General features: G+C 42.7%; 1 protein-coding gene across 1 annotated transcript in view; it reads left to right on the top strand.

The window, feature by feature from the left end:
• Positions 1–21837, top strand: part of LOC120051232 (alpha-1,6-mannosylglycoprotein 6-beta-N-acetylglucosaminyltransferase A-like) — a 108264-nt gene extending 86427 nt beyond the window's left edge. Inside the window, exons 12-17 of the mRNA XM_038997980.1 lie at positions 11183–11332; positions 15847–15993; positions 16520–16636; positions 17785–17859; positions 19073–19230; positions 19863–21837. Coding sequence (XP_038853908.1) covers positions 11183–11332; positions 15847–15993; positions 16520–16636; positions 17785–17859; positions 19073–19230; positions 19863–20061 — 846 coding nt within the window. The 3' untranslated portion in view covers positions 20062–21837. The remainder of the gene's footprint in view (positions 1–11182; positions 11333–15846; positions 15994–16519; positions 16637–17784; positions 17860–19072; positions 19231–19862) is intronic.
• Positions 21838–26589: the final 4752 nt, after the last annotated feature.

Here is a 26589-nt window from a genome sequence, read left to right as displayed (position 1 = left end):
TCTGAAGTTTACCTTAGCCAAATACATTTAAACTCAGTTTTTCACAATTCCTGACATTTAATCCTAGTATAAATGCCCCGTCTTAGGTCAGTTAGGATCACCACTTTATTTTAAGAATGTGAAATGTCAGAATAATAGTAGAGAGAATTATTTATTTCAACTTTTATTTATTTCATCACATTCCCAGTGGGTCAGAAGTTTACATACACTCAAGTATTTGGTAGCATTGCCTTTAAATTGTTTAACTTGGGTCAAACATTTCGTGTAGCCTTCCACAAGCGTCCCACAATAAATTGGGTGAATTTTGTCCCATTCCTCCTTACAGAGCTGGTGTAACTGAGTCAGGTTTGTAGGCCTCCTTGCTCGCACACACTTTTTCAGTTCTGCCCACAAATTTTCTATAGGATTGAGGTCAGGGCTTTGTGATGGCCACTCCAATACCTTTACTTTGTTTTCCTCAAGCCATTTTGCCACAACTTTGGAAGTATGCTTGGGGTCATTATCCATTTGGAAGACCCATTTGCGGCTAAGCTTAAACTTCTTGACTGATGTCTTGAGATGTTGCTTCAATATATCCACATAATTCTCCTCCCTCATGATACCATCTATTTTGTGAAGTGCACCAGTCCCTCCTTCAGCAAAGCACCCCCACAACATGATGCTGCCAACCCGTGCTTCAAGGTTGGGATGGTGTTCTTCAGCTTGCAAGCCTCTCCCGTTTCCCTCCAAACATAACGATGGTCATTATGGCCAAACAGTTCTATTTTTGTTTCATCAAACCAGAGGACATTTCTCCAAAAAGTACGATATTTGTCCCCATGTGCAGTTGCAAACCGTAGTCTGGCTTTGTTATGGCGGTTTTGGAGCAGTGGCTTCTTCCTTGCTGAGCGGCCATTCAGGTTATGTCGATATAGGACTCTTTTTCTGTGGATATAGATACTTTTTTACCTGTTTCCTCCAGCATCTTCACAAGGTTCTATGCTGTTGTTCTGGGATTGATTTGCACTTTTTGCACCAAAGTACGTTCATCTCTAGGAGACAGATCGCGTCTCCTTCCTGAGCGGTATGACGGCTGCGTGGTCCCATGGTGTTTATACTTGCGTTCTATTGTTTGTACAGATGAACGTGGTACCTTCAGGTGTTTGTAAATTGCTTCCAAGGATGAACCAGACTTGTGGAGGTCTACAATGTTTTTTCTGAGGTCTTGGCTGATTTCTTTTGATTTTCCCATGATGTCAAGCAAAGAGGCACTGAGTTTGAAGGTAGGCCTTGAAATACATCCACAGGTACACCTCCAATAGGCTAATTGACAGCATTTGAGTCAATCAGAAGCTTCTAAAGCCATGACATCATTTTCTGGAATTTTCCAAGCTGTTTAAAGGCACAGTCAACTTAGTGTATGTAAACTTCTGACCCACTGGAATTGTGATACAGTGAATTATAAGTGAAATAATCTGTCTGTAAACAATTGTTGGAAAAATGACTTGTGTCATGTCATGCACAAAGTAGATGTCCTAACCGACTTGCCAAAACCATAGTTTGTTAACAAGAAATTTGTGGAGTGGTTGAAAAACGAGTTTTAATGATTCCAACCGAAGTGTATGTAAACTTCCGACTTCAACTGTAGGTGTCATTTGAGACGGTGTTGTACTACATTATACAACGGGTGGTTCTCATCGTGGATGCTAATTGGTTAAAACCGCGTTCTAGCCAGTGTCTATTCCACAAGTTAACTTCTGCTAAGGCTATGATGTTGAAATGCCTATTTACTGCTCCATCTCACTGCACAATCCACTGTCTCATCAGCCCAACCAGGCAATTTATAAACTTGATCTCTACTGTAAAAAAAACATCTTGACATCATCTCCCCTTTCTTTTCGACTAGCCTTTGGTTTTCAACAGCGGAGATTTGTAAAAAACCTTGCTGTCTGTCTCTCCGACCTTTGCAACATGGTTTCAATATTGAAATTCAATCTCCACTGTCCCATTGAGAATTAACGTGAAAGGACAAGACAAACCGCTTCATGAAATCATGAGTCGGCATAATTTCATGGATATATACAAAGAAATGTCAATAGGTCAAACGAAATGAAATTGTCCTGCTGAAAAGTGAATTCATCCCCCAGTGTCCGCTAGAAAGCAGACTGAACCAGGATTTCCTTTAGGATTTTACCCGTGCTTAGCTCCATTCCGTTAATTTTTTATCCTGAAAAACTCCCCACCCAGTCCTTAACAATTACAAGCATGCCCATAACATGATGCAGCCACCACTATGCGTGAAAATATAGAGAGTGGTACTGAAAATGTATAGACTTTTTTTTCACTCTGTTAAGTTAGTATTGTGTAGTAGCTACAGTGATGTTGATCCATCCTCAGTTTTCTCCTATCACAGCTATTAAACTCTGTTACTGTTTTAAAGGAGGCCTGTATCTTTGTAGTGACTGGGTATATTGATACACCATCCAAAGTGTAATTAATAACTTCATAATGCTGAAAATAATTCAATGTCTGCTTTTTTTATTTTTACGTATCTACCAACAGGTGCCCTTTGTGAGGCATTGGAAAACATCCCTGGTCTTTGTGGTTGAATCTGTGTTTGAAATTCACTGCTCGACTGAGGGACCTTACAATTATCTGTATGTGTGTGGTACAGAGAGGAGGTAGTCATTCAAAAATCATGTTAAACACTATTATTGCACACAGTGAGTCCATGCAACCTATTATGTGACTTGTTAAGCATATGTTTACCCCTGAACTTATTTAGGCTTGCCATAACAAAGGGGTTAAATACTTATTGACTCAAAACATTTCAGCTTTTCATTTTTAATTAATTTGTTTAGAATATATTGGCACGGTTGGCCGGCCCTCGACTTTAACTTTGGCCTAACAACACTCGTGTCAATATATCCTCCATACACTGGCTTCTCTGGCATTATCACTTAAATATCTTACTCCTCAAGTGCACAACGGCAGTAGGTAGCACGTGGGATACTGATGCCTTTGGCTGCTGGCTCACTCCCTTTACATTGTCCAGGTCAGCCATGGGATGCGAACCAGCAACCCTCAGGTTAATAGCCCTAAACAACACCACCAACAGTGCCCAAGAGCTGCAATGCAAACTGGTTGAATCTACCAGGTCGTCTCGAACAGTCACAGACATGTTTGAAGTGGGAGAGGGAAGGTGATAACCGAGCAGCCAAAAAGCAGGCCTCTCAAGGAGCCGTTGCCGCGGCAACCGGGCTTGAGCCGAGCACACTCACCGAGGCAGAATGAAGGGTGACTGTTGGCTGTGGCTCTGCGCACTCTCAAACAGCAGTTGTTTGAGTCTTGTTATTGTGAGATTAGGTGGTTGAGGCTGTGTGAGTAATTGAATATACGAGAGAGTGATTGTATGCAAAACATATACTGAACAAAAATATAAACGCAACAATTTCACGATTTTACTGAGTTACAGTTTATATACGTAATTCATTTGGCCCTAATCTATGGATTTCACATGACTGGTAAGGGGCGCAGCCCAGTTTTTCCCCACAAAAGGGCTTTATTACAGACAGAAATACTCCTCAGTTTCATCAGCTGTCCTGGTGCCTGGTCTCAGACGATCCCATAGGTGAATAAGACAGATTTGGAGGTCCTGGGCTGGCGTGGTTACACGTGGTCTGCGGTTTTTAGTCCGGGTGGATTGACTGCCATATTCTCTAAAACGACGTGCCACACCTGTCAGATGGATGGATTATATTGGCAAATGAGAAATACTCATTAACAGGGTTGAAACAATTTTGTGCACAAAATTTGAGAGAAATAAGCTTTGTGCATATGGAACATTTCTGTGATCTTTTATTTCAGCTCATGAATCATGCGACCAATACTTTACATGTTGCGTTTATATTTTTATTCAGTATAGAAAGTGCGGTGAGAATATAGACAGAGAGAGGGTGGGTGAGAAAAAGAGAGGAAGAGAGAAAGATGGAGAGGTAGGGAAGGAGAGACGGCGGGATGGTGTGAACATGGAGATGGAGAGAGAAAGTTAGACACAGAGAGGGAGGGAGGGAGAGATATATAAAAAAGAAACACAGGGCCCCCTGACCCTAGATCAGGGGAGGATGACACTGGTGTTTGAAATGCTAATGTTGGCTGACAGACAGCGCCCACAGTCCTCCCAGTGCACAAAGATCCATCAATGTAACCCTGACATGTTTTTCCTCACTGAGCCACTCACACACACACACAGACACACTAGGGCGCATACACTAGCGTGAGCACTCGCACACGTACAAATACTCAGGCTTACAAACAAACCCACACATTCTTCTAGCTGTTCAGAAAAACTCACTGAAATATAGGCTACATCCAGGCTGTATCACCACCGGCCATGATTGGGAGTTTCATAGGGCGGCGCACAATTGGCCCAGCGTCGTCCGGGTTTGGCCGATGTAGGCTGTCATTGTAAAACAAGAATTTCTTCTTAACTGACTTGCCTAGTTAAATAAAAAGAACACACGACTGATGAATCAGGAACAGACTTACAAACGTACCAAGATACGGTATCTGGAGATTCCAAGGGCCGTGATTCTCTACAACTGAATGCAGTTCTATTTTATAGAACAAAAATAAGTTGATGCTGGATAGTGAACAATGCCGGAAAAGCCTTTATGCAAACAAACTTCCAGAAGTAATCAAATATTTTACATTGTTTACTATCCAGCATCAACTTATTTTTGTTCTATAGTAGTTCATCCCATGATCAAAGAGCAACTCATGGATTAACTATAAACCAAAGAAGTGCTCCTCTCCTGTGCCTCTGCTGTTCTATTTTAATTGGATTCAATGAAGCTCATAACCCATTACAAATGATTTAGCGTAAGGTCATATAGCCCCTGTGAGAGTACATGGGTTGTATTCACACTTGGTAGGTTCTCTCCACTGCCAGAATAATCTTCCCCAGTATCCCAACACATGCTGGTGAGCCCTGCATAACACGAGGGCCTCTTAGGCTTAGTTCAATAGGCTAACGCAGTCAACAATACAAAACCTCAGAAAGGGAAAGAGGGATACCTAGTCAGTTGTACAACTGAATGCATTCAACTGAAATGTGTCTTCCGCATTTAACCCAACCCCAGAACACATTCACACACACATACTTTTCCAGGTGATTTACAATGTAATAAAAGCCTCTCTTCTCTCGTTTTGATCATCTGCCCCAAGCTGATGTACTGGTTTGATTATTTCCCTAATACTACTCCCCATAAAGGCTAAGGAAGGCAGTGAATCAGCTTCCTCACCAAAGTCAGCCTGACATCATGTTGTCTTCATTATCTTGGTCCTCAGTTTTCATTTACAGGTGGGAGGCACACAAGTGCTTGCGCGCACACACATACTCGCGGTTGCACACTAGCGCACACACTCTCACACAAACACACACACTGACAGGATTTCTCTGAGCAACACAGAAGGTATGAGTTACTTACAATATATCAGCATGTCTTCATTCCAGAAACACACTGAACTGGAATAATGTTCTTTAAGAACCTTTTTATGGAGTGAGATTAGACTGTTAATTTGGTAAATATACAGTACCAGTCAAAAGTTTGGACACACCTACTCATTCAAGGGTTTTTCTTTATTTTTACGATTTTCTACATTTGTAGAATAATAGTAAAGACATCAGAACTATGAACTAACACATATAGAATAATGTAGTAACCAAAAAAGTGATAAACAAATCAAAATATATTTAAAATTCTTCAAAGTAGCCACCCTTTGCCTGGATGACAGTTCAGGGGTTCAGGCTACAAAATAAACTGAATGGAGCTAAGCACAGGCAAACTCCTAGAGGAAAACCTAGTTCAGTCTGCTTTCCAGCAGACACTGGGAGATGAATTCACCTTTCAGCAGGACAATTTACAACTGTGGAATGTGCAATTACACATATACATTTGCTTGTGGATCTGTATTTGTTGTTCTTTTCTCTTTTCTACTGGTTTTATGTTGTACAATCCACAAATGTGGCTATAGTGTCCATATTAGGACACCCTCAGTCTAAGCAGGAGATGACTCTCCTTTCCTCCATTTCTAGCTTTAATTTCCTACATCATTTCCTTTCCTCCTTTCTTAGATCCCTTTCCTCATTTTCTTTCCTAGATCCCTTTCCTCCTATGATATCTCCCTTTCCTTTCCTCCTTTCCTCCCCTCCTTTGCTTTTCAGTTTTTTCTAGTGAATGATCCTGAGTGGCCAATTTGACAGTTTTGACTTAAATCTGCTTGAAAATCTATGGCAAGACAACCAACTTGACAGAGCTTGAAGAATTTTGATTAAAAAATAATGGGCAAATGTTGCACAATCCACAGTCTTACAGACTTACCCCAAAAGACTAAAGGTGTTTCTATTGGCTCAAGGGGGTAAATACTTATTTTATCAAGATATAGCAGTGTTTTATTTTTCTTCATCTTTGACTGTATAGAGTATTTTGTGTAGATCATTGACACAAAATAACTGAATCCATCCAAGACTATAGATCAAGACCAACTAGAAAGCATGCACACACATTTATCACAAACATTTGTTGTAAGAAAATAGTTACGCTAATCAAAAATGAAGATCAAAAACCGTATCTATCTTGAGAAAATAGGCCTAGATGTATGATATCTTCACGTATACATAGCTTATGCCTTTTTTGTGATGACCATCCTCAACCAACGCTTTACATGTTTCAACTGACTGGAGTTCTCAGAAAAACAGCACAGAAGGTATGAGTGACCCTCCAGTCATTAATAAACCCAACCAGTTAAGCGAGTGTAAGCTATAGTGTTGCTATACAGCAAACACCTCATTCCAGTCCTCACATACCAACAGCAGACCTGTGGACATGACCCCCTCGTCCCTAGTGAAAGTTCCGCCCCGGTTCAAGTACATTTGTATTTGAAATACTTATTGTCTGTGTATTTGAGTATTTTTCAAATGTGGCAAAATTATTATTTTTAAATGATTTCCTATATATAGCCTACTATTTAAAACTATTTTGAAATACTTGTTTCCAAATATGTTACTTCAAATACCCCTATGACCAAACAGACCTGGGTTCAAATGCATGGAGTATTTAAATATTTGTATTTAAAAATGCACAGACAAATACATGCCAATACTTTCAAAGTGTATTTCCAAATGCATTCCAATATGACTTCCTTCAAATACAAAAATATCCAGATAGTTACTTCGAAATGTCTTTGAAAATAATTGAAATACCCCAAATAGTATTTGAATCCAGGTCACACACACACACACACACACACACACACACACTGCAGCCCCCGTCAGGTGCCATCAATGTTACTGTGGGTCTTTGTCACTGTCCCTCCCCGTTGGAGCCAGACTGAGCTGCAGGCCGCAGGGGAACAGCTCTGTGACAGTCAGGGCTACAGTCTGGAGCGGTGGGGAATATTACTGTACCCTCTCTCTGTGACAGCTTGGGCTAGACTACAAACAGCCGAGCCCTAGCCTGTAGCCATACTACTGGCCTAAACAGCCCTCACCCCCTTATAGGCATGGCACTGAGAATGAACAATCAGTCTGCACTGCGGTAACTTTGTGGGATTCACTGTTGTAATCATATATCACCATTTCCATACTTTTGCCATTCTAGTGTGTGTACGTACATATGCACGTGTGTGTGTGTGTACACAATCCACTCCTTCCTACTCTCCACTCTTCTACCGCAACCTTCCTCTAACCCTCCACCCAAGCCCCAGCTCTCTGGGGTACACATATTAGAGAGTAGACATTTCACCATCTAATTACAGATAGCCACCTCCACCCTGCCTGGATCTCTGCTCTCTCTAAGTCTGAGTCCCAAACGGCAACCTGTTCCCTTTATAGTGCACTACTGTTGACCAAGGCCTATTGGGCTTTGGCCAAAAGTAGTGCACTATATAGGGAATATGGTGCCATTTGGGACTCAGACTCTAAGGCTCCCATTACAACAGGCTGCCAAGAGGCATCTGATAGGGCATCCCTAGGGGCCGGGCGACTGGCCTGTGTAAGACACACTCAAAGGAGAGCCTGATGTACTGTAGTCACTCCACTGTTCTCCTTCCTGTTCCTAAAGCTAACAAAGGATGCTGTGTGCGCTGGAGACATTCTGTATCAGCCTGCTTTGCTCAGAAAGAATTAGCTTGAAGGCAGGTTGATTTGTTTTTGGGATGTTTAGAATATGGATTTTCATAGAAGTTCAAATTTTTTGGGGAACGTTGTCTAAGATATTGATTTGTATGGTAGTTAGACTGTTGTTTATAATATTGATTTGTGTTGGACTTAGAAGGCCAAAGGATGCTAGAGACATAGCTACTACTCTGTGCTAAAGGTCTTCACGGATCTACCCGACCCGATTACACTTGATCCGACCCGGGATCCAGAATGTTGTAGTTAAACCATCCCTGTGTGAAAATATGTGAAATACTGACCAGATCCTAAATTATATTTGAAGAGTTTAGTTCCTAAACAACAAATGCACATTTCATACATTTAAGTTTTATTATCTTAAATGATTGTCAGTGGGTCCCCTTTTCATCAAACCAAATATGTCTAAATAATTATTTTGTGTCAAAACCGCATTTTCGCTTCATGAAAACGAGCCACTGCGGGGAAAAATAGGCTACTGTTGTGGGAGAGGAGAAGGACGCAATAGTATATGTGTGTGTGTGTATATGTATATGTGTAAATGTGTATGTGTGTGTGTTTGTTTGCAAGGAAAATAGTGATTAGCCTATAGGGAAAGGGTTGAATGCCTTCAACTGAAATGTGTCTTCCGCATTTAACCCAACCCCTCTGAATCAAAGGTGCGGGGTGCTACCTTAATCGACATCCACGTCTTCGGCACCCGGGGAACAGTGGGTTAACTGCCTTGCTCAGGGGCAGAACGACAGATGTTTACCTTGTCAGCTCGGGGATTCGAGCAAGCAACCTTTCGGTTACTGGCTCAACACTCTAACCACTAGGCTACCTGCCGCCCCAAAGGCTATATAGAGTGAGTTTCTGAAACATGGAGTTGTTTTGCTGATGTGAAGCTGAATGAAACTGAGTAACGTTACAGGGAGTAAAAACCAACAGGCAAATTGTTGTATGGGCCTCATTTATGCACATTATGGATACAGAGGAGAACAAGGTTACCCATATTTTTAAGACCTGAGCGATAAACATTTAAAAAATGTGGGCTCTCCTATTTAGTTGGCTATTTTGCTATTTTATTTTATTTATTTAAGTTTGCTAACTAATATTAATTGACTCGAGTGATAAGCTATTTGTCAGCGTACCCTAACTTCAGCGCTTTCTCTCAAAATAGGTTAGACTATAATGCATGTAATGCAATGCTATAACGAAAATGCATGTTCACTGCCAGACAAGTCAAAACAATTGCCTACTTGCAGGGCAAGATCTGGTCCACACGTATCCGAAACTGATTTTTTTTTTTTTTAAATGATCGGATCCTGTAGGGTTGGACATTTGCATATCCAATTCGGTTCAGATCTCAATTTCGGGATCTGAGAAGGCCTCTACTCTGTACCAGCCTGATTTGCTTAGAAATAATTAGCTTTGAGGCAGAAATGGCTGCCTTGGTGGCAGGTTGATTTGTATAGGAGTCAGAGTCTCTGGGAGAGGTGTGACTATTATTTAATTTTTTTGAATGTTGTTTGTATCACTATTGTTAGTTTTTAACATGAAGAGATGGTTGTTGCTGTAGCCAGGTCAGGTGTGCATTCTTTAACTTCCGTGGCCTGGATGTGTGTGAACCCATTTTCTTAAAAGATGGATACCACCACAAACTGTCGAATGCTCCTGCATTCAATCCTTTCTCCAGACAGCAATGGCTTGATAATGAGTGGTGCCAGCACAGTTTGCCACTACCTGAGCACACCTGGGGGCTGCTTGGAAGGATGTATGTGCATGGGTGAGAGGAAAGCAGCTGTTCCAGTCTCTTGTTCCTAGCTTCAGTTTAAACGGCAGCCCTGCCGCAGCCTACCATTAGGGGTTTCTCCGGGGAGGATGTCGCAATCGATGCTTGATCAAACTGGTTATCCCCTGCTGCTGTCGCCTGAATCCTATCTTTCACTATTGCATTTTTTTTTCTATGAAGCAGTGCAGTGAAAAATATGCCTGAGTACTAGCCGACTTTATGGACTAGTTTAGGAATGTTCTGCATTCAAAGCATTTAGGTGTGACAGCTCAGGAAATTGTTGCAAACATTAGACCTACCTAAAGTGTTATAATCAAGATTTCTCAAATCGTATGAACAAATCTCTTATTTGATATGATGTATTTTTTTTTACTGTATATTGCCACCAACCCAATGAATATCCATGATTACAGTTTTGATAATGAGAAGGCATGAGTCATCTTTCATCTCTGTGGATACTAGTTTGTCATCATTCTCCCTGAAACGTATTTTTGCGTCCCCTTTTCCCTACTGCATAGCACGCTACATTTGACTAGAGCCCTATGCACCTTAGTCAAAAGGAGTGCACTTTATAGGGAATAGGGTGCCATTTGGGACGCAGAGCTCTCTGCTTATCTCCCTTCTGTTTGCGAGAGAGATCATGTTGATCCAACAGTACTCTCTCCGTTTGTTTTGCTCGAAAGTGTTTTGAGTCAGTTTACTCCAGCGAGGAGCCATCTCTTATCGGCAATGAGCTCCTTGCCTGATATAATTTCCTGTGTTAGTCTCAGCTATAATAGTCTAGTCATTTCCAGTTTGAGGGAATTGTTATAAGCATGTACGAACCTTTATGATGTCTTATAGTAGGCCTCATAATAGGTCATGGCTGTTATTTCATCCAAATAATTTTAAGGAGACGGTAATAAGACATAAGGGACCATGCAAGTCTTACAATGTGTTATAACCACATCATAATGCATTACCTGCCAGCATTTAAGTTAAGTGTTACCAGATATTGTTTTCATGTTGTCTGTGTGTCATCCACTTTTAAGAGTACAATGCAGATTAGAGGCAGAGTTCCAGATACAATAACAATATAATACTTTGTTTCCTTTAACCCTGTTTTGAGAATCTCAACATCAACGTAGAGCTCTATAATGAAGCCAGGTTATGTACTGTGTACAATACACAGTGTGAACTACAATATGTACAGTAGTAGGGTCTCACTGACTGGTGGTTTTCTTACTGTGTTTCAGGACAAGAAGACCTACCTTGACATCATCCACACCTACACGGAGGTGCACGCCACCGTGCACGGTACCAGCACTGTGCACTTGCCCAGCTACGTGAGAAACTACGGCATCCTGAGCGGCCGTGACCTGCAGTTCCTCCTCAGGGAGACCAAGGTGAGAGCAACACACACGCACACAAACACACCGGGTGAGAGCTTGCAAACACACACACACACACATACACATTTACATATACACACACACATATACAATACACACACATATACAAATCTTCACACACACCAGAGTTGAAGAATCCTGCCCTAGAGAGAGGAGCCACACTGTAAGACTCGGGGGCATAGGTACCATATCATTGCTAAGAGTGACGTGATTGCTCATAAAAAAAGCCTTGGTTCCTGATTAGATAAGAAATACTTTATTTATCCCCGATGGAAAGTTGGTTTGTCAATCAACAGCATGTACACAAACTCACGAAAAAAGACAACAATCAACAATAAGTGTTCTAAGACGTTCATACAGACACTCTGTTTGTTGGGAGTGCGACACCCCCCGTGACTTCACTATGCATCGCAGTGAGTGGATGGTGTATGATGTCACTGCCATAATGACTTCGCTCAAACTGTCATGGCGAGTGTCAGGATCTCTCAGCATTTCATTAGTCATAGTGATCTCACCCAGAGTGCCTCAGCAGGGCCGTATGCTAGCCAGGGCCTCCATTCATGTCATGCCCAGACCTGCCACTGCTCGTGGCACAATGCAACTGCTCAAGGTTCACTTCTTCTGAAGTACCTCCAACCACACTGCCTGTTTTCTAGCCACACAACTCGTCCCAGGTCTGTTTGTGCTGTATAGCCCAACGACCCTCTGAAGCGCCAACCACACTGCCTGTTTTCAAGCCACACAACTGGTCTGTTTGTGCTGTATAGCCCACTCATATGGTGGTGCACACAAATAGATCTGGGGCCAGGCTATACCTGTCCTAAATAGTCTGAAAAGAGGCTGTGATTATGTGCAAGCCTGTCGGGAGAAACTGTGGAAAATCTGGAAATCAAACTAGCAAGTCAGGCTTGAAAAGAGAGAGTGATCAGAGATCTTTGGAAGGAGAGGGAGAGAGAGTGGAGGAGATATTTGGAAGGAGAGGGAGAGAGAGTGGAGGAGGTCTTTGGAGGGAGAGAAAGAGAGGGGAGGAGATCTTTGGAAGGAGAGGAAGAGAGCGCGGAGGAGATCTATGGAAGGAGAGGGAAAGAGAGTGGAGTAGATCTTTGGAAGGAGAGGGAGAGAGCGTGGAGGAGATCTTTGAAAGGAGAGGGAGAGAGTGGAGGAGATCTTTGGAAGGAGAGGGAGAGAGAGTGGAGGAGGTCTTTGGAGGGAGAGAAAGAGAGGGGAGGAGATCTTTGGAAGGAGAGGGAGAGAGAGTGGAGGAGATCTTTGAAAGGAGAGGGAGAGAGAGTGGAGGAGATCTTTAAAAGGAGAGGGAGAGAGAGTGGAGTAGATCTTTGAAAGGAGAGGGAGAGGGAGTGGAGGAGATATTTGGAAGGAGAGGGAGAGGGAGTGGAGGAGATCTTTGGAAGAAGAGGGAGAGAGAGTGGAGCAGATCTTTGGAAGGAGAGGGAGAGAGAGTGGAGGAGATCTTCAGGATCTTCTCATTAATCTGGTGTTTGGAAGCACGGAGGGAGCGCTAATGAATTGCCATAAATCCAGACCTGTTTAGCAGCAGCATTGTGTTGTTGAGATAACAAGAAGAGCGAGGCAAGGTGTTTTCCAGCCACGCTTTCCTCCCTGCTCCACTTTATGAATAAAGCATTTACCTGCTAACAGATTGCTTGTGTTAATTGCTCCCACGAGATTTTTGGCAAAACGACATGGAATACATAGATACAGTATAAAACAGGGCAGGGGTGGAAGGCACTGTATTGAGTTGGCAATGAACCAGCATTATACTGCCCTAGTATAATATTATATGGCATTGGTATTAAGACAAGCATTTCTCTACACTCGCAATAACATCTGCTAAACACGTGTATGTGACCAATAACATTTGATTTGATTTTAATGCTTTGGCTGTAGCTAATGGGGATCCTAATTAAATACTAAATCTCCTGAAACGTACACTAACTTGCGTTTACAACTGTATCGAAGACGGGGCCCATGTTGTCCCGCTTTCATTAGATCTAAGGTCCTAATTATCTCTTTATGACTTGAGACAGAATTTTGTACCTAGAATGAAGTACAGTAGGCTACAATTATTGTCCTCCCGCTCTACATGCAATTTGCGTCTTCCCTGTGTGGAATGAGGTTTAACCATGGGTTGTTTGCATAGCCAGCCTATCCCTCAGACCAGTCGAACGTGTTCATCTCATCTCCTCTGTCATGCTATGGCAAAGTGCCCTTCTATTGAAATAACAGTCCAAGATGAAGCATTGGTCTGGAGTAGGGTGACGTTGCCCCTACACTCTGATCTTGGGTCAGTTTTGCATTTTCCCCCACTAATGGTTATGGTTAAGATGCAGGGAGGGTAAGCTGACTCTAGAACAAAATCAAATCAGAGTTTATTTGTCCCTGTGCACAGCATAGTACAGTAACATGCTTGCAAGCATCTATTCTGTTATTAGGGAAAACTTCACTCCAGAACCATGCTATTGCAAAAGGGCCCTTCTGTGGAAATAACAGTCCAATGTGATACATTAGTCTGCAGTATTTAGTGCTGGATCACTGGCTTTTCTCTCCTATGTCTCGGCCTTCTTTATACTGGCATATGACCACATTCTTCTTCTGAAGTTGTTCAAGTACTGTATTTCATTGAAGGTCACTGTATTCACTACTTTTCCCTTTCACATCGCTAGCTACCTTTTCTAAGTGACATCTGAAGCACTTACAACTAGCCTGGTTGCCTCTCAACTTCTCACCACCCCCTATATAGATTTCTTCTCACAATATCCAATTAGCATATGCTACGCTATGCTTTTGTATGCTGTGCAATGCTACACCACACTGTCTGAGAGGAGTTTGCTCTATAAATAGCAGCTGTTTGTCAGGCCTGTGGGCTCACTGGGCTGCAGTCTTGCCTGGGAGGAAGCACCACCAGTCAGCCTCTGCTGCCACCTGTTGACAAAACGCTGAAAGCTGCAGTCAATACTATCTACTGTCTGTCCCACTGCTGTTCAGTGTTTACATTGGGGTTCTCCAACTCCGGTTCTGGGGAGCTACTCTCCTGGGACTGCGGGCTTTTGCTCCAGCTCGTAACTAACACACCTGTTTTTTAAATAATCATGATAAGGATTTCACTCTGGACCATGATTAGATGAGTTACTGCAGGGATGGAACAAAACCCTGCACACCCAGTAGCTCTTAAGGAGAGTAGTGAGGTACAGTGGCTGAGGAGAATGATGATATGGGTATACGCTGAAGAGAAGGGATGGTATGGGAGAGTCCATGTACAGCAGTGTTGCCAACAGTGGGCCGAACTGAAGAGACCCTCTGTCTCCCCAGGCTGAGCCGGCACTGACCCGGGGGGATCTGGCCCTCGCCGACTCACAGACCAGCCATTGTGGCCGTCGCCGGCCCTCCGCTATAACAACCCCAGCTCCAATGGCTCTCTTTTTACTAATGGGGCCTCAGACAAACACATTATTGTGGCACGCTTCACGGGCTAGTCACCTCTGGTTCCAGCATGTTAGAAGAGCCTCTCAGATATTTGCTTTGGTCATCCAGCTCAATGGGTTTTCTATTATCCTCTGTGTGTGTGTGGAGTCTTTGTTGGGGTGATTGGCATGGCCTCTTTTTTCTCCAATGACAGGACCGTATTTGTACGATGAGCGTTTTTTTCACGAGAAGTGCGAGTAGTACAAGTAATACAAGTGCTGTACTTGTATCAGTGCTGAGTAGTGCTGGAACGAGATGGCTTCAATGTTAAGTACATAAAACTTTACACACTAATTTACAGAGTCTGGCTATGCCAATATTCAGATTTTTTTAATACAGATCTTTATTTCTACAATATATATATATTGTTTTGTTTATAATAATTAACATAATCACCACTCACTAATTCAGTCACTAACATTTTATCCCTGGCATGCATATGTTTTTTCCCCAAGTAAAACAGGTCAGGGGTTTCAAACCTGTGAGTCTCATATCCACAGACCAACCCTAACCACACCCACACCCCATACTTCCTCCTCTGGTCATTGTTTGTCTGTGTGTGCACGTTTTCAGTCTACCATGTGTGTGAACTCTTCTTTAGCCCCTCCTTGGGCCCACACACACACACACACACACACACACACACACACACACACACACACACACAGACCACACAAAAGCAAGACAGGAGAAGCCCTCTTTTACGACCCAGTTTTATAGCAGAACACTTAGGGATGGTTAAAAAACAATAAAAGCCGTCTGCTGCTGGTGCAGAGGAAACAAACAGACAAGGCTGTGGGATTTCCAGGAAGTAAGAGGTGTCTCCTCTTATTTCTCAGAAGAGGAAAATATTTCTCACTCACACCTGGAATAGTTTTTTCTTCCTGGCACTGATTCTGCTGATGGGGTCTTGCAATAACTGTGATATGTAGTTGTTGTTTCCTACTTAACTTAGTTGAATGCATTGATTGTAAGTTGCTCTGGACAATAGCATCTTCTAAATGTAATGCTCTTTTTCTCCACAGCTATTTGTTGGCCTGTCCTTCCCCTACGAAGGCCCTGCCCCCCTAGAGGCCATAGCCAATGGCTGTGCCTTCCTCAACCCCAAGTTCACCCCTCCCAAGAGCAGCAAGAACACAGACTTCTTCAAGGGCAAGCCCACCCTGAGAGAGGTGAGAGGCGCCACTCTGCCCAGGGACCCTAGTCAAAGCGTGTGTGTGTGTGAGGGAGAGAGACAACCTAGTTTTATTCATGACAGGTCCTCCGTAATAAGTCAGTCTGGTGTTTGTTGAAGGATAGGGTCTAGTTTGTTGAGCGTGTGTGCACGATAGTTCTTCTTCTGTGATGTGACTCGACTTCAATGCTCTCCTATTGAAGTGAACTACTGTGTCGTGTGTTTGATCCTGTTTTTAGCCTGCCAAGGGACTGTCTATTTATTAGCTGACTAGCTAAATCAGCCAATGTGACTTCAGTATTGTCTGAGGTCGATGATTGATAGTGCACAATAATCTCTGTATAAGAGCATCTGCCAAACCTGCTAAATGACTCAAATATAAATGTGAATAAATAATAAAACATAGCACAATATATATATATATATATATATATTGTGCTATATATATATTGTGCTTTCTTCAGCTTGTCAAAAGTATTTTTATGGCAGTTGAAGAAATTCAATAAAAATGTGTTCTCATGCAGTTGACCTCCCAGCACCCATATGCTGAGGTGTATATTGGCCAGCCCCACGTGTGGACGGTGAACATCGACAACCCTGCGGAGGTGGAGAGAGCCATCCGCTCAATCCTCAGTCAGAAGGTACCTTTAAAACACACGCACACACACACAAGCATAATACATGTTTCCCTGCTCACATTCTCTCCTTTCTATTATTTTAGCACAGTCTGAAATGAAAACTCTCCCATTCTCATTTCCTAAAGCCTCAGATACACAAACGATTGTACCAGTCAGGGAAGCAGAGAGCGTGATCACAAATTCCAAGGGGGCCCGATTAGAATAGAAGAATAAAAGGAATTCACAGAGAGATGAATTGAGAATAGCAAAGTGAGAGCTTTTCTTTCTCTCCCCCCTCACTGGTCCCGTGCATATTTAAGTCCAGGGGCAAGCAGACCTCGTGGCTGTGTCCCCAATGGCACCCTATTCCCTATATAGTGCACTCCTCTATGGGCTCTGATCAAAAGTAGTGCGCTATGTAAGGATTAGGGAATGCGGTGCCATTGGGGACACTGACCTCGTGTTCTTCTGCAGGGGTGCCCGAACAATGGGTTTGTTCATTAGAGAAGTCTCATATGGTGTCCAGACCAACAGCCCTTTCTGGATGGCACCCTGTTCCCTTTTATAGTGCACTACTTTTGACCAGGGCCCTATGGGCTCAGGTTCTGATCAAAAGTAGTGCATCATGTAGGGAATAGGGTGGCATTTACCATGCACACTCTCTACGGCCGAGAGCGTAGAATGTTATTCCACCAATCACAAATTGATCTCAAAGGTTTATTCACCAATTACAGAGTTTCACAGCACCTTATCTGAAGTTGTTTCGATGGAACAAAGATGCAGCTCAGTAGTTTGTCTCATTGAGTTTTGCTCTGTTGACTACCGAACGTAATGACTATAGTGTGTGTTGAGTTCTCGCTGATATCCTCAGCGCTACTGTAGATAGTTGGTTGTGTATATATATTTCAGGAGTGTGTCCGTCTAGAAGGCCTCGGTCAGGGTTGGAGAGTTCTGACGCGCGCGCGCACACATACTGTACGCACACTTGCGCTCTCTCTCTCTCTCTCTCTTCAGCCCCTTTCCTTTTCTCACTGACCCACTACAGTACCTGTCCCACTATAGGCACATCTGAAGCAGACACATGTATGTACTCTAAGCAAGCTGACTAACATTCTACAGCCTATAAGTGCTTATGTCCAGCTCTAGCCTGACTCTGTGTTTTCTATCCTCAGATCGAGCCCTACCTGCCCTATGAGTTCACCTGTGAGGGGATGCTGCAAAGAGTCAACGCCTTCATTGAGAATCAGGTACGACCTCGCTATAACTGTCCTCTCCATTCTCCGGTACAGCAGTCGGAGCCTTTTCACACAATTGTGCCGACCCCAACTGTCATTTTTTTGGCTCGCTTTCCAGTAAGTACAGTTTGGGAACAAGATCAGCATAGTTTTGTTACACACTGCTTCTTTCTATCATGGTTTAGGCAGGGAAAGGCTAGCTAACTATGCCTCTCAGATTTGCTTCGGCAGACTGGCGCCAGGGCCCATATTAACAAAGTATCTCAGAGTAGGAGTGCTAGGATCAGTTTGATGTTTTACGTCGTCATAAATAAGAGGGGTGACCTGATCCTAGATCAGTATTCCTACTCCGAGACGCTTCTTGATTACAGGCCCAGATATGTTAACAGGCCAGCGTGGCTCCCTTTCAACGACCTGAGCCTTACTAAAATGGACAATATTGAAAGAAAGTATCTTCGTGTGAAAAGGGGATCAGAGCCTCTGAAGTATTCTACAGTGCATTTTCACTGAACAAAGGAACGCCGTCCTGTTTCAGGTTAGAGCCCAACTGGCCTCACCTCTCTATTTGTCATGCATATAATATTTCTCTCTTGTAGGGTATATCATCTTTCTATGAGGTTCTTATCTTGGTGTTGACTTTGTAGCTACAGATGACAGCATGCAGCTGCTTTTCTCTTCATCGACCTTGGACAGATTGAGTTCTGAATGTATCTTTTTGCAGCGTTTTAAAGTTTGAGTCGTGACAGACTTGGCTCTGTGCCCGTTGCTCTCTCGGTGTCTCCCTCCCTCTGCATCTGTCCTGCCGCACTTTGTGAGAACTGCTGATGTAAAAAGGGCTTTATAAAATACATTTGATTGAGCCTGTCTGAATGAAGATACATCCCTATGCGCACTTGTTCTATGCCAGCCCTGGGGAAATGTCACTTTACACACTGTGAACAAACAAGCTGGCAATAGTGTGCCATCTGTCCAATCGATGGATATTGCTACAGCAATGGCTACAGTGCAGCCACAATATGAGCTGTTGCAATTTTTTTTATGCAACTGTTCCACGTTTCATTCACTCATTCTTGTATTTTGACTATTCAATACTGAATGTGAAATTACTTTAATATAACTCTCCAGTGTTCTCTCTCCCTGTCCCTTTCTTCCCTCTCTCTCTCTCCCTCCCGTTACCCTTCCCTCTCCCCCACCCCCATTCACCCTTTCCTCCCTCTCCCTCTAGGATTTCTGCCATGGCCAGGTGATGTGGCCTCCCCTCAGTGCTCTGCAGGTGAAGCTGGCTGAGCCGGGGAGCTCCTGTAAGCAGGTGTGTCAGGAGGAGCAGCTCATCTGCGAGCCCTCCTTCTTCCAGCACCTCAACAAGGACAAGGACCTGGCCCGGTTAGTGTGTGCACATACAGTACACCTTAACCTGTATGTGCACTCGCACATTTTGCTTTCTAATCAACAGGTGGCAGTATAGCATACATTTATATTCTTTATAAAGTTTCAGAGACAAAATGATAGACAGATCTCAGAGGGAAACATAATTTATTTCTGTTGTCAAATGTCAACTTAAGCAATTTCAAATTTAACTCAGTCGTCAGTGTCAGCAGCGAGTGGTTATTGAGACGTCAGGACTCAATGTAAACGCTGTATCCAGGCTGTATCACATCCGGTCGTGATTGGGAGTCCCATAGGGTGGTGCACAATTGGCCCAGAATCGTCCGGGTTTGGCCGTCAATGTAAATAAGAATTTGTTCTTAACTGACTTGCCTAGTTAAATAAAGGTTCAATATTTTTTTTTTAAATGTGGATCAAGTAAAGGAATTTTCTCTGAGCTGCATGCAGTGCATCGTAGCAGACAGTGATGCTCAATCGGTCTGTCTGTCCAGACTGATATCCCAGATGTTTATGTACAGATACATTTTTACTTGTGTGTCTTTGTTCTGTGTATTATGTACTCGCGGCAGCATAATTGATTTCCCTGTGTGGACAATAAAGCAGAATTTCATATTTACCATTTGTCTCAGGTTCGGCATGGACTGCCAGACGGTGGAGTCGTCGGGCGACACGGTGGTGCCTGCGTACAGCGACGCACGTCACCACTGCGTCTTCCAGTCAGACCTGCTGCTGTTCAGCTGCGCCGGCGCCCACCCCTCCCTCAAACGCGTCTGCCCCTGCCGGGACTACATGAAGGGCCAGGTGGCGCTGTGCAAAGGCTGCCTATAGCCCCTGTCTGTCTGGGTGTGTGGAGAGGATCGAACTGGAGTGGATTGGACCCTGTACCCTTCCAGAGAGCTGCAGGGAAATGGGGGGTTGGGGACCTCTAGCTCTGACCACTGACGGCTTGACTCCTCCCCCTAGCTCCTCCCACAGCCAGTCCTCTGGAGGGAGGAAGAGCAGCCTGGGAACTAGACAACCATGAGACATTTATATTATTTGTGTGTGTTTTTAATCGCCTGAACTTTGACCTTAAGGTATTTTGATCAGCTTGTCACAGACACAGAATCGGCAGAAAACTGGAAATTCAAACGGTGGACAGAGAGAGGCCAGTGAGCTATATACATTACTCTGGGAACTAGGAATGTCAATGAAACAGTTTTCAGTAAGGCATGGGGCAGGAGGAAAGGAGGGTACAGAAAGAGACATTGAGCATCGGCCTGAATTACTTGAATCAATGGGAGTAGCTGTATATTTGAGGCGGAGCGCATGGCAACAGAGCTCCCTACTGCCCCTAGGCTGTGTGGCAATAAAGCTTGTAGTCGCATCGTGGGACCAACGAGCTGGTGTGTCGCCACACTCGGCATGCTTTCCTTTCTGCCCCCTTTTATCTTTGAACTCTTTGAGCTATGTAGGTTTGCACTGGAGACCCATAAGGGGTCGTCCCAGGCAATAAGGCTCAATGTCCACACTAACATACTACTTAAGATGAAGCAATGCACAGGGCATGTATTCTGAATGGTATGCGCCAATGGAAAGTTGCCCATAGATCCTGAACTATGGTCAGTTTTTCTTTTCCCTTATTTATGGTTAAGGTCACGATTGGGGGAATGGAAGCTGAATTTTCCCCTGTACCTAGGGGAAACTTCAAAAGAAATGCTAGTGTGAAGCAGAGCCAGTTTTACACTGTAACTGTACCGCTCCCCATAGTCGCGTCTAGACAGGGGAGTGGTCAGATGTAGATATGTTGATTTTTAAATGTTCCAAATTGCAAATCACTTTTAATCCTGAGGCATTGTCCCTCGTGGTCATTCCCAACTACAGCTCACATGCTCCTCTGTAGCCCTGCATGGTAGATTGACCCTCATGTTCCCAATGTACAGACTAGATGCTGAGTTTTCAGCTCGCACACATTCACTGCCACACACGCCTGACTGACCAGTTGGGATGTGCTGGGGAAAAGAGGTGTGTGCAAAATAATTGCCAGTAGCCAATGAAAATCATAATTTTTAATTAATCAATTTCAATCAAATGTTTCAAGAAATTATTATCAGGTCAGTCACATGCAATAGCTACTTGACGGGGAGTCTGTGTGACACAGATTATATAGTGTGGTACTGTTCTGTAAACAGAACACCATCAGAGATGTAGTGGGAAAGGTCACCCAGGCAGATCAAACATCAGTCTTGCCTTGACCACAATAGATTTATCTGAAAAATATTCTAAATTATTGAAGATATATTGATCATGAATATTTGTATTCTAGATTTAAGTATTTATGTATACACTAGACTGAAAGATCACATACAAACGTCATTTCTATGGCGGTACTGTACATTATAGCTCTTGACAGAGCAACACACACACCTGCAACTTTAGTTTACTTCATTTGGAGATCGTTTAGGATCCTAATTTGCCTGCCAATTTTTTAAGCGTCAATAAAAGTTTGAATTAGTAGTCCTTGTTGTGAATGGAAATAATGCACTACTTTAATCTAGTTACTGAAGTTAAACAAAATATTACTAATACTGTATATTCTTCATATTTAAATTTCTTTTGTATACAGATCTTTCTGTTTGCTGAATTGTTTCTTTTTATTTATATAAAAGTTCTTTTTACAGAGGGTAATTTTATTTATCGAAAAATAATATAACGTGTACATTCAAGTGGATGGATGAGACGGGAGTTGTTTGTCCAATCTGACTCCCCCCTCCAGCAACAGTGATGAGAGAATGACAAAGATATCCAAAGGCTTTGGAAACATGGCGGCAAAAGGCCATGTAAAAACTTAGAAACTGGTCAAAAGTAGTACACTATATAGGGAATAGGGTGTCATTCAGACACAACTTGAGGCCGTCCTCTTAGACACTGATGAAATGGACAGTAGTGACAGACGTCTCTTCTCATCACTGTACTTTCGGGATGATGATTACATTGGGACAAAAGCAGCGCACACTTTATTTGTTATTGTAAATGCCAGCAAGAACCTTGTGACGTTTTTATTTTCAGGTCTTAATGCAAACCATTTGCACATTTGTAAATATAGATATGTTGTCTTTTAGATGGTCACTTGCTTTTTCCCCCCGTACTGTCCAGATCAGTTTTTATTAAGTTTGTGTATACGATCTGCAGCCAAGCTACCGTTATAAAAAGTACATGACGTGCCTTTTGATGGTTATTACTAGACTCCGCTTATCGTACCTGCCCAATACATCTACCGGACCTAGTGCCAGAGAATTGTTAGAAGGATAATGTTTCTTATAACATTAACAGTAATTGTATGTGTTGGACTAAGTGGTGATGGTTAAAACAAATGTCTCTTAATGCTATTGTGGACATGTTTACCGAAGGCTTTTAGTGGGGTAAAATACAGCATATGAAAGCATCTGCTTTTTTGTGGCAGTGGCCTTGTTCTACTTGTATTAGAGTCAGACTTATTTAGAGTATGTTGTCAACTATGTCTTTCCTTTCATTGGTTATTTATAAATGAGGGATCTTGAGAACCAATATAAATAGCCTCTATAATTGTCTATTTTAAAATTGGTTTGTCCTAAAATAATAGCTGAAAGGAAGATGTGTTATGGACATGAGAAGATTTCCTTAAGTATCTTTAACCCAACATCGAAATGTTTCCGTTGTCAAATCTGCATTTGCATTCATACATATCCATTATGACTTCTTTTTTTCCAATCTTAACCTTGTTTTCAGCCATCATGGAAAAGCTAAAGCAACGATTGTTCTGGGACTAAATTATGACTACAAAAAAATAAACATTCTGTTTTCCCAGTTTGACGAATAAGTGGAATATAGCTTTATTTTTCAATAAACCTTTTTCTGTGACAAATTGGTCTGTCATGTGTTCTATAGAAATGTACATTGTTTACACTACAGGCATTAGTTGCAATATTTACATTCGCACAAAACTACACACCTCGTCTGTGTTCGCAAACAAGAGTAGTCTGCCTTTCTCCTGAAATGTTTTTACTGACAGTTGATTGTGTAAAGCCTATGCAAATCTTAACTGCTGCTATCAAAAACTGACCACTGAACCACATTGCAAAGTTTACAAACCAAATCGTTTGAGGGTTTGATACAATCCGTAGCGCTGAAGTTCCACATTGTGGCCTGTGACATTTTAAAGGCAATGTTCCGTGTTAGCGGAGACTGCATTCACGGTAAACGCTGCTGCATTTCGGCCCAATGGGAAATAGCATACTATATAGCTGAACTTCGGCGATATGCATTGAATCCAGCCCTAAGTTCTGTAGGAGCTCAAATGAACTATTTGCAGTACCTTAAAAAAAATATATTCCTGGGTTGTGTTCATTAAGAAAAGGAAAACAAAAGTTGTTTCTTATTGGCCAATAAATGAGTACATACAGCATAGACCTCACATGCACAAAAAACATTGAATCATTTCTGTGAATGCATTACCAACTGTGCTAGACATTAAGTAGACAAACAGCATTTCCAACTGTTTACAAGAGCAATTCCCTGCAAGTAAAAATATAAAGTGTCCAGAATTATGTGGTCTGTTCAGGTGTGCAATGTTAATATGTAATTATCCTAAAAATGCATTTTTAGCAGATATGATTTTCCATCTTGTAAAATTACACTTCAGCTCTATTCATTACATTTCTATCTGCAATGTTCTGAGCAGTTTACTTAACCATTGACCTGGGGCACATTCTGTAAGGCTTTGTTTCTGTGCAGCGCAAATGTAGCTTGGAAAGGATGACATTTCCATCTACTAATAAATTATATGCTTCCTTTGATACCTCACTGTCTGATTGGTGTCCGAGACCAGCGAGCCATGTAGCCCAAAGGCTGGGCAGATGGTGATATTGAATTATTTCACCGTCCAAATGCATTGTATGCAGCCAGACACCCCACAAGCACTGAGGGACCATGTGCCTGACATGGGTCTATTTTTATTTTGACAGTAACCCTCCTAAAAGTCATTCAGAAACCTTTTTAATTTCCATATGTACTAGGAAGCTAAGTGTTTCTTGGGCTTCAGTAATGTGACTGAAAAAGTGCCTCCCCACTGGGCACACACTGGTTGAATCAACTTTGTTTGAAATTACATCGAATGAACGTTAAATTAATGTCTGTGCCCAGTGGGCCAGACCATGGGAAAAAAATTTATAAATAACCTTACTGGGGTTCAGAGAAACTGCGTATCCCCCATGGATCGGTTTGTACCTAAAACATTCTCTATTCAGGCTGCAAAGGTGTCAATAGCCTCCTTAACTATGGTGAGAAAGTGGGGAAAATATGCATACTTTCTTTATGAAATACCATTTTCCACAATCATGCTAGAGTGGCTAATGCTACTTCATGATGTTGCTCCCTGCGTTCAGCCAGGGGTAAACAGACTGCTGCAACCTGATTGGCTGAACACGATACGCAACATCTGGGACTACCATTCCTAGGCATTTTTGTTGCCTTCTCACCATTAAATATAGTTAAGGAGGAAATTGACACCATTGCAGCCTGAATGGAGAATGTTTTATGTATGAAGCTGTCCACGAGTGATACGAGTGTATTGACGGCTGCATACAATGCGTTTGGAAGGTAAGATGAAACGACTCAATATTGCCATCTGCTGGCCTTTAGAGCCATGGTGCTCCAAGGAGTTTGTCACGTTCCAGGCCGACTACATTGCAGATATGCATTGCATCAACTAATGGTTGTGTGTCACGTCATCGGTTGCAGAGTCGGGTATCAGATAAATGTATCATATGATGTGGTAAACTAATATTAGGGTTAGGCGTTGTGAGATCTGGCAAGCTTCTGCAATATAGTCAGCCTGGAACACAGCCTTAGTGTTGTGCTTGACAACAGACATAAAGTCGTCTGCTCTATAACAAGCCTCGGATTGAATCCTAGTCTAAAAAGCCATTTGGAGTGAGCGCACCTGTAAACAAAAATCCCTTTCTTATATGTACAAAAATGTATTTGTATTATAATGCACTATAATAACTAATGTCTTATTGACAACTTTCATTGGTACAGTATTCTGAAAGACTGAATCAGTATACACAGCTTGATTTCAGTCATCTTCCTTTAGGGTTCTATTCAATCTGTATCCTGAAGCATGATTGATTTAAAGGTAATTTCCTATTGAGCCGACATCTGCAGTGTTTACCATTAATGCAGTCTCCTCTAAACCGGGAACATTGCCTTCGATCAATTTCCGCGATTCGAATTGAATAGAGCCCTTAAGCACCCTCCGTGTGCAGTATGTCAACATTGTATTCATGTAATTCATATAACAATGATTTATGTGGCCTTTTTTCATTTTGCAAACCACATATACACACACAAAAGTATGTGGACACCCCTTCAAATTAGTGGATTCGGCTATTTCAGCCACACAGATTGCTGACAGGTGTATAAAATCGAGCACACAGCCACGCAATCTCCATAGACAAATATTGGCAGTAGAATGGCCTTACTGAAGAGCTCAGTATCTTTCAACTTGGCACCGTCATAGGATGCCACCTTTCCAACAAGTCAGTTCGTCAAACTTCTGCCCTACTGGAGCTGCCCCGGTAAACTGTAAAGGCTGTTATTGTGAAGTGGAAATGTATAGGAGGAACAACGGTTCAGCCACAAAGTGGTAGGCCACACAAGCTCACAGAACGGGCCCGCCGAGTGTTGTCCTCCATTGCAACACTCACTCCCGAGTTCCAAACTGCCTTTGGAAGCAACGTCAGCACAAGAACTGTTCATCGGGAGCTTCATGATATGGGCTTCCATGGCCGAACAGCCACACACAAGCCTACGATCACCATGTGCAATGCCAAGCGTCGGCTGGAGAGGTGTAAAGCTTGCTGCTATTGGACACTGGAGCAGTGGAAACGCGTTTTCTGGAGTAATGAATGACGCATTACCATCTGGCAGTCCGACAGACGAATCTGGATTCGGCGGATGCCAGGAAAACGCTACCTGCCTCAATGCATAGTGTCAACTCAAAACTAGGTGGAGGAGGAATAATGGTCTGAGGCTTTTTCATGGTTCGGGCTAAGCCCCTTAGTTCCAGTGAAGGGAAATGTTCAGCACACAATGACATTCTAGATGATTCTGTGCTTCCAACTTTGGCAACAGTTTGGGGTAGGCCCTTTCCTGTTTCAGCATGACAATGCCCCCGTGCACAAAGTGAGGTCCATACAGAAATGGTTTGTCGAGATCGGTGTGGAATAACTTGACAGGCCTGCAGAGAGCCCTGACCTCAACCCTATTGAACACCTTTGGGATGAATTGGAACGCCAACTGCAAGCCAGGCCTAATCGCCCAACATCAATGCCCGAC

Source organism: Salvelinus namaycush, chromosome 7, assembly GCF_016432855.1.
Source record: "Salvelinus namaycush isolate Seneca chromosome 7, SaNama_1.0, whole genome shotgun sequence".
NCBI lineage: Eukaryota > Metazoa > Chordata > Actinopteri > Salmoniformes > Salmonidae > Salvelinus > Salvelinus namaycush.
This window is presented reverse-complemented; position numbering and strand designations above follow the sequence as displayed.